Consider the following 9900-nt stretch of genomic DNA (forward strand, 5'->3'; position numbering starts at 1 on the left):
ACCTATATAGTATTCATGGAAATTTCTTTCAAGCATGAGACTTCATCCTATTCTAATCTCTCAAAAGATAAAATAAAAAAAAATATATATATTGTTAGATATAAATATATGACTATTCACAGAGAGACTATTTACCAATACTATGCAGAAACAAACTATTTTCCACTGTACATCTGACAATAATATAAAAATGTAAATTTTCTTTTTCCATCATGACTAGAATAATTCATAAAGAATACCATTACTATATCATTAGAATAATTAATACAGAATGCCATTACTGTATGTCCGCTATGAAATAACAAAAACTCTCTCACCTAATATCACATTAAAAAATTCAGTTGAAAAGCAACAGAAAAAAAACCATAATTTACAGTTATTTTTGACAACATAATATGTAAATAGAGTACCATCATCACTCAAACTATTGTATGTACGTACTGTATACAATTTAAAAAAGTTCATACAGACAGAGAGGCTGACATTCAACAAATAAAATATACCTACTCACATTATATGGGTATAACAATACACTTTGTAAAATCTGGGCATATGAAAAATAATTTCAGATTTGGACGGAAACTATTGTACTCCTAGTATATATTGTAAGGCTCGGATAAACATCGACATACTATGCCAATAGAAAAATGAAATAGTTTTAAATCTGGTTTCATCATGACATAAGGCCACAGTGACAGACACTTTATACTGGGATGTGGTTGTCTTTTGCCCACTTCTTGATGACTCTGATAATTCCTTCAACTTGAGGATTTGCAGTGTTGCGTAACAAAATTGAAGAATTAAATCTCCCAATGAGTCTCTGCAATACAAAACAGCTGCATGTGTTAAAAATCCCAACAATTTGTCAAGTAAAAAATATACTCTTGGTTTTTGTCTAACTGAAGTAGTACGTGGTAGTATAATTACACATTCACCATGTGGACGTCACAGTTAAGTATGACTCCACCACCTCATATTCTGTATAGTTTTGAAATGAGGCAGCAAGCTTTGTCGTGGTTGAAAGAGAACTCGGTGTATGATTGACTGTTGTATATAAAAAAAACTATTTTTGTATTATAAAAACTGGTTCATCACAATCACACAAGTCGTATTTACCTGAATCAATATTGAGGTAGGAGGCTGAGTTGCTGAATGCCTGAGATATTTGTCTTTGTCTGAGGGGTTCATGAGATGAGTCACAGTGCAAAAAGCAAATTTTAAGTACTTGTTTTCAGAACTATTAAAGAATCATGACAGTAACCAGAGCAGACTACGTATATCTTGAGTCTCCTAAGAATAAATGAAAATGGAGTTACGATGCAGTTGAAGACCAAGAACCTTTGTCATTCCTCCACAGATAATGCTAGGTCTGTTCCAATCCTAAAATGTTTACACATGTACAAACCTAAAAGGGCTCATCCTTGAGTATGATCCCTCAATGGAACAAAGTGCCCGTATCACCTGAGGGATAAGACCATGCCACCAACTTTTGAAGTATTTTTTTTTTCATTAGGTAAAAGAATAAGTATAAACAACTTCCTGTCATAATGTTCCAGATAAGGCAATTACAACTATATGAAACTCCAACCATCAAAACTTGAGGATCATCAATCCCCAACCTCCTCAGTCTTATCACAGAGCCACCTTGAAGGTGATGATATATGACATTAATCCAACTCGAATGAACCTTGTGATTCCTAGCAGATTATAGTTACATATTACTGTATTCCTATGGTATTGCACATCTTATTTCCTCACTGCACTAGTTCTGTAGGCACGATACAACAATCATTCCCATTATCATATAAAGACAATCAAAAAAGAAGAACCTGGATTTTGATAAATGCTAGCACACACAGCAGACTGTACATTTGTCCTTACTCATTTCCCTAAATAAAATAAAAAATAATGTACAAAATTCATACAGTATATTTCCATACTATACATATATCATTTACAATGCTTTTAAAAACAGAAGGGTAATTTTTTGCACTTAGGGGCATGTACCCTTTTGCACTGAGAAGAATGCAGTTCAAGAACAATATAACTAGAGATGTGTATATGTCTCACAAATGTAAAAACACAAAAAACATGGTAAACTATATTGCATACAGCATAAGAAAAACTTACTTGGGCTCCTTTCCAGCGATAATCATCTGAAACATTCCAACACAGGCCCCACGCTTCCCTTCCCAGTATTCTGGATTAGGATCCAGCCTCTCGAGGACATCAAAAGCCATGGCTGCATAGTAGAACTGACCCATTTTTCTTTTATAGCAGTCATTAGCGATGAGTTGCAGCAAACTGAAAGCCTCTGCAGAAGTCTCCATTTTCAGATAGAGTTCCCATGCTAATCTTGGTTTGCTGTTCATAATATCTGTAAAAAAAATGAAGAAAGTATAAAGGGATGTGAAACATAAATTTCATCCTACTATAAAGTAAGAACAGTTAAATTTTTAGGTGCCCTAATACTGTGTACTGCATAAACTAGTTAACAAGCAAAATTCAATATGTTGAAGTTTAACACCTAATGGAAACTAGTCTATGGGTAACAGATTCTTTGATACAAGTAAAAGTATATATACAATTCACCTAGACTCAACTCGAAATAGACCTATAAAACTCAGAATAGATCTAACACATTTAATTGCTCTAATTACTTGGATAAATGTTACTAAATTTGCAATTAAGTTGGTTCAAATAAGCCACATAAATGTTATACATTTGCAATTAAGTTTATGCATTAAGCCATACAGCATCACAATATGTATAAGTGAAACATATGTGAAGTACTGTACATGCAACATATAACTGCAATAGTTTACAATACTTGCATATAAACAACATAACAGTACACATAAACAGTAGTCTCAGAATCCTTAATTATATATATATTGTTAAAATAATGCACACGGTTACATCTTACAATAAAGATGTATCATTTCAACTTTATGTTCTTCAGTATTTTCAAAAAAAAAAAAAAATTCTTAACTAATTTTGTTACATTTTATATTCTCAATTTATGTTGTATCTTGAGTTTTCATTATTTATATTGAAAATATCATGTAATAATTGGACATTTGCAAATAAACCAAGCCTTAGAACAGAAGCAGCCAGCGTTAATTTATCTTACATTCTATTAGTGATACTCTGGGAAGTTTCAGCCACTTGAAAAACTGCAAGAAGGTCTGAGTCAAAGATACTTCATCTTTTACACATGAAGATCCTCTTTCAAGGGGAGAAAACACGATGAACAAAACAAGCTAAATTTGGCTGTGCTGGAAAAACTAGAAGAAAATTTTAATTTTTCTTTAATAGCAAATACAGTACGTATTGTAAACATTTGGAAGCATGGAAGTATTAGGCTTCAAGATTTTAAGGATAGAGAGGATCTACAGGCTGCTCTATGAGCAAGAGCCCGTGCTGGCATAATGCCAGCTTAATCTCAAACAACAACAGAGAGGATGAAGGACAAGTAAAGGGTTGACTATGAACAGCAAAATTTCCATACAATGTTCACACAAATGTGATCACAATCTCCAGGACAGCATCCCACACAATTGTGATCAGTCTCCAACAGCATGTACAAAAATGTTATCACAATCTTCAGAACAGCATCCACACAATGTGATTACAGTCTCCATGTATAGCAGCCACACAATGTGATCACAGTCTCCATATATAGCAGCCACACAAATGTGATCATCTCCAGACGGTATCCACACAAATGTGATTACAATCTCCAGACAGCATCCACACAAATGTGATCACAAGCTCCATACAGCATCCACACAAATGTGATCACAATCTTCATACAACATCCACACAAATGTGATCACAATCTCAGAGAGCATCCACACGAATGTGAAACCTGAAACATATACAGTACAAAAAAGGAAATGACACCACAGGCAACTGTCAATATGAATATGTGGCTGCTTGATACATGTTTTGGTTTCCTAATATAATTGAAAAGTTCACAATCTAAAGTTGCTTCTACTCGTGAACAATTTCTTTTCTTGAATCCTACAGTACTATACATAGAGTTTAGATCCATATGCAACAAATATACTGGTACTATAGAACATTAGTCGGTAAATGGTGTGTTTTGTCTCCTTAGCTTGTATGTGCATGTAACTCACTCTCTCTGTTAATGTCAACTGAGACTTCTGAAGAAAATGCTGAACTAGCTAACCACTTATAGCCTAAAAACTCCCAACACCAAGATGAAAAATATCAGCAATATATTGTATATAAAATACTTACAGAAACTCAAAACTTTAAAAGTCCTACATTACAATAAACTACCTTTCAAAGAACTATCATTATTCCATGTTTGTACTAGCAATCATCAACACAACAGACAAATGAAAAGTAAAGCCCCGTCCATGCGGTCAACTTTGTCCGACAGACTTTGTTCAATGTGACGTCAGAAGCGGGAAAAGTCAGAACCTTATCACATTTTCTCAGCTGCTGACATCACATCAAACAGTCTGTCGGGCAAAGTTCGACCATGTGGACGGGGCTTAAGACAGCTGGCTGCAGTGAACCCTGAATCACTGAAGTAGATGTGCTAGACTATACCATTATTATTCTTGTCTGTAAATAAAAGACTACAGTGTCTTGAGACATTTGGAGACCACAAATGTTGGATACATGTGAATGATGGGTTTATGGCGGAACCAACTGAAACTATTTTGGTACTCACAGCATCTCGCCAGCCAAGAGAGAAAGACGTAATCACTTTTGATGATTTCACTTTGAATAAGAAGAAAAACTTCCTCCGCTTCTCTGTAATCTCCAAGCGCTGCCTTGGCCTGCGGGATGATGGAAATACAGACACTATATAGAGGATTTACTGGAAAAAAACTTTGAATCCTTTATGAAAAATTGAAAGGAAACAAAACAAATGAAGATTTTTTCTTGTCCACTATTCATGAAATAACCTCACTGATCATAATGTTTTCATTTTTGTTTTTTCTTAGCTTTTTTAGTGTTTCTTTCCCAACACAAACTTGTCATTTGCATCAGCCCATATCAGTAGTCATATTGAATCCTAAATACAGCTTTCTAAAACAAAAACAAAAAAAAAACCTGGCTGACTGGATGGTCACCATTGTCCATGCTCCTTAATGGACTTTGGGTTCCAGATGAGAAATAACTTCACCTCTCCATGAAGTCTACGTTATAATTGCAAAATGAATGAGGTTAGGAGATGGAATATTTGTCAAAATAATGGGTTTTGTTTTCAAAAGTATGTTCATTTCATTTGCATTAACTCTAAGGGTCTAAATAGAACAGAGATGAGAATGGTAAACAAAGGAGCCTGTAAATGCAGGTAAAATATGCCAAATTTTATTGCATGGAAGTATAAAAAATATTAATAACAACACTGTACAGTACTCTGAATTTTTCCTGTAAAAATATCTAGATGAGCAGGCACAAGTCTGAAAATAATTTGCATTAATGTTTAACAAAACAAGATTGCTTATCTTACCAACATTTCCAGTAAGACAGATAAACTCACATAAACTGGTTCTATAACATACATAATTTGAATTTAGATTAATGTGTCTAGGATTCATGAAGACCACAAAATATGAGGGCTAATGTAAAATATGTGTTTGCTGCAAAACAGATAACAAAATGTCAAAAGGATATAGGTACTCTTTCTAATACTAATTCCACATAATTCATGAATGATTAATCCCATCTGAAGGAATAACATTTATCTGTAGAAATTTCTTTAGAATAAATGAGAATACAAAATTAGCACTACAACTACAAAAGAAGGTAAAAAACTCTAATATGTAAATACCAAAGAGTGACTGTACCTAAAGATGTTTCACGTACCTGTGAATAATTAAAGTTGAAAGTATCATCATTGTAAAAGTATGACTTGATAGAGTTGAGATAAAGCATAACATCATCAAATTGCTTGAGGAGGAAAAAGCAGGATGCCATACATTGACGTCCAGGAATGGTGTCGCACTCAGAGGCGCTTCCACCAACAAGCTGGAAGTACTGCTGTGCCACTTTTAAATTCTCTCGCTAGAAAGGAACACCAAAGTAGTCAGACATAATGAAAAATCTTTTGTTAATACAGGCTTAGGAACAAAGTGAGAAACTACAAAAATGCTTAAGTTGTGCAAGAGCACTCTTAAAATCTATCGTTTTACCAAGAAAAACAGCTCTAATTAGGAGTACGGCAATGCTGACAGCTAAAAAAAAATCACACTATGCCTTTAATTTGTAAATTTAATCAGCAACTGCAGAGCTATATTACAGTTTATTTTCAATCAATGCACCTCTATAACTTACTGATCCAGTCTCTTGCCCTATAGCTGCATTCACTACACCTTTCAGGATGTATTCCTGGGGTACTGTTGGCTCCAAGTCTTTCAGGAGAGCATAAGCTTCGTGAACTTCATCCTAAGAAGAAAAAGTTTAATCCAGGAGTTTATTTTCTCTTACAAATTATCTGTTATGTGCAGTTTGTTAAAGCCATTGAAGGTTTACAGCCTATTCTTGAAGTATGATCTATTGACACTTGAGAGTAACTTTTGCTCTTGTTACTGTTATACCATGTCTCTTTACTCCTTACATTACATTAAACCTATAAACACAGTATGCATTAAGACAGGTCTTAAACTATTCATTAATGTCACTGTGTACTCAAGAAGGAAGCAAATAAATACCTGTTTGAGGTAATAGATGACAAGGTTGAGCCTTGCTTCTGGAATGACATCAACTAATGGAGGCAAAACTTGCAATGCTCCTTCTCCGCCCCTGAAGACAACTAAGTTATGGCGAACCAGATCTTGAGCAAACGTTAGTGGTGAGGAAGTAACATCCTACAAGAAATTGGATGTGCTCAGCTTAGTTATTCACGGTTTCCTCACACTACTTATCATAATCTAGTATTTCATCTTTACTTAAAACAAATCAATTGACACCACTGTTTTATACTGTACATATCTATTTAATCACTCAACAAATAACCTCAGTTGAATAATTAGTACCTCTGTATGCACGCAGATTGACAGCTGAATGATATACTACTATAACCACAGTGATTTATAAAAGTGGGTGATCTTTAACAGACTTATGAAAATACCTGTAAAGATCTTAACTCTTGTTCTGCCGCCTTTCCGTTGTACAGACGGAAGTGATTGCATGCCTTGAGATTTATGGCTATTGGCGAATCAGGATAGTGTTGGAGATAAACAGCTAGAACTTCTTGTGAAACATCGTAGTAATCTAACTTGTAATAGCAGAGAGCGACGTAAACATTCAGAGCCAGGTATTCCCTGAGGGAGAAAGAACATAACACCTCAACTTTCTGGAATTTCATATTTATTTTTAAATAGTATATTTCTTAAATGAAATGTTAAGTGTAGGGTACAGGTTAGTTTTGGTTAGGAACTGTGGAATTGCTCTTAGTCGTAAGATATTTATGCAGACAAATTTTAAGTGCAAGCTATAATTTAGGGTCTTTCTAACTTAAACGAGACTTTGCTACCTATCAGACAGGCCAGACCCCTAAAACATTTGTCAAATTAGGCTCTACTGTATTCAGTCTAACTTCACATATCTCTAAATAACCTGTCTTCCAAAATAATGATTAAATAAAAAAAATTACCTTCAGCAGCCTAAATGATCCTTAAATTATGTATGGAAAACCTTTGCTTCATGTTAATTTTGCACTAAATATAAGCTGCAAGTAACAAACAGGTGTTAAATTGTCATTTTATTGTCACTGCAAAAAAAAAACTTTAGAATGCAGCCCCATTTGATATCCAAATGCTGTGTTCAAATTATTTTGCATTTTCAAGCACGAGTAAAGTGAGTATTCTTATTTTATCGTATTTCTAGCATCATCATAGGTATGGGAATGGCACCTAGACAGACAATGTTGGATAAGCAGTCAGAGGAGTAGGATAACTGTGTATGCTCCTGTCCCTTCGTCATAATTTGCTTATGCTATGGTTTGCACTCCGGCACACTTAATCATTAATCTTACCTAAGGAGTCCCTATCAGTCGTAAAGACAGATTTTGTTACAATATGAAAAAAAAGCCGACTTCTATGACAGCCACTGTTCCCAAAAGGAGAGGCTTCTTTGTACCAATGCTAGAGGGGTTCCCAAGTTCTCCCTGCAAATAATGCTGTATGGTTTTCCAAGTAAAATGGGATTTTCTGCCTTCAAACTCTTGGCTGGAATTGGTGGTGAATTCAATAACAACTTTTGATAAGGTTGCCTGTCTTTCCAGCAGTCTTTTTTGGTCTCCCAGAACCTTTTTTTTTACATTGGAGTGCTATTCCCTAGTCAGTCATGTTGGTTTGCTGGCATCACAGGGAAACTGTACATTTCAAGATGCCCACCTTCTTGGGTATGGCCATCACAGCCATAGCCTACTAATCCATATTGTAACAGTGCATGTCTTCTTCACAACGAGTAGGGATTTCTTAGAAATGCCTAATCATTATGTGCACAAGAGTGAAAAATATAGCATATACAAATTACCAGGATGGGGCAGGAGCAAATGCAGACTACTATCACTGCTTATCTAACATTTCTGTCGAGATGAAAAGACCCCCTGCTACTCCTCGACCAATGGGAATGCAAGACAAATGATAGAATAGGGAAACTCAGTTTCGCTAGATATTGCAAAAAAATCTGACTGCGTATTCCATCATCAAATAGGGTCTCTGAAACAGGAAATTCACAAAATGAGTATTTTCAGACAAAATAAGATATAAAAGGAAGAGTGCTCTTTTTGCAAGACTTCTGGACATAAATGAACATGAAAAAATGTACAGAGAAAGATACCAATATACAAACCTGTTGTCTAACAATATGCGCTTGTAGATATCAATTGCTTCTTGGTAATGTGATCGTAAGTAATGAATAGATGCCAAGCTGAGTTGATCTTCAATCACGTCCTCTAACTGCTGATGGTGCATCATCAATCTCTTCTCGTCATTGAATTTGTGCGCCAAATGGAAAAACAGCCTTGTTCGCAAGGGAGATTTTGGAGCCTTTTCCGCTGCCTATGAGAAAGCAGTACATGTACATTAGTCCACTTCCTCTTCACAAAATATATGCAATGTATATGTGTAATCAATTTGGACACAATTCACTAACGCTTAAAAAATCTGTATCTGAATTCCACATAGAAAAGACAAAAATTATTTGTTTCAACGTGAATACACATTTCTTTTACCACAGCCCAATCTATGCTAGCAGTAATCTGCAGACATTCCATAGAATAAGAAGAATTAAACTCCACTCATTTGAGCGAGCATACAGATGCAATAGCTGTCCATTCTCTGCATGTCTGGTCTCTGTTAAACACCTGTTATTTAATTCTCCAGAAATTTTTATTGTTTCATCACTGATACTTCTCTAAGTCCTTACTTCACCATTTCCATATGTCATTTGATTCATTATTACTATTACTGTATTAGTATTATGGTGGTTAATATGCTTTAAGTTACAGTACTATTAATTTTATTAGTCTTATGATGGTTAGTACTTATTTTTTAAGTATATGTGAATATGCTTTATAGCTTTCTTAAGTGTTTTCATCATGGATTGTACATTTTACAGTCTTTAAATACTTGTACTAGTCAGTCAGTGTCAGTTAAGTTAGGTATATTGTAGTTTTACCAGACCACTGAGCTTATTAACAGCTCCCCAAGAGGTGGCCTGAAGGATTAGATATTTTTACATGGCTAGGAACCAATTGATCACCTAGCAATGGGACCTACAGCTTATTGTGGGATCCGAACCAGGTTGTATCGAAAAATGAATTCCTATAACCAGAAATAAATTCCTCAGATTATGCGCTGGCCGAGCCAAGAATCAAACTTTGGAACACCAGATTGGTAGCCGAGC

General features: G+C 34.9%; 1 protein-coding gene across 1 annotated transcript in view; it reads right to left on the reverse strand.

Moving 5' to 3' along the window:
- Positions 1-475: 475 nt before the first annotated feature.
- The window catches only part of LOC135199236 (intraflagellar transport protein 56-like), a 111149-nt gene continuing 101724 nt past the window's right edge, over positions 476-9900 (reverse strand). Inside the window, 9 exon segments of the mRNA XM_064227105.1 lie at positions 476-790; positions 793-820; positions 2131-2377; positions 4709-4817; positions 5854-6051; positions 6322-6432; positions 6699-6854; positions 7118-7310; positions 8845-9053. Coding sequence (XP_064083175.1) covers positions 704-790; positions 793-820; positions 2131-2377; positions 4709-4817; positions 5854-6051; positions 6322-6432; positions 6699-6854; positions 7118-7310; positions 8845-9053 — 1338 coding nt within the window. The 3' untranslated portion in view covers positions 476-703.

This window comes from Macrobrachium nipponense, chromosome 25 (genome assembly GCF_015104395.2).
Source record: "Macrobrachium nipponense isolate FS-2020 chromosome 25, ASM1510439v2, whole genome shotgun sequence".
In the NCBI taxonomy this organism is placed as follows: domain Eukaryota; kingdom Metazoa; phylum Arthropoda; class Malacostraca; order Decapoda; family Palaemonidae; genus Macrobrachium; species Macrobrachium nipponense.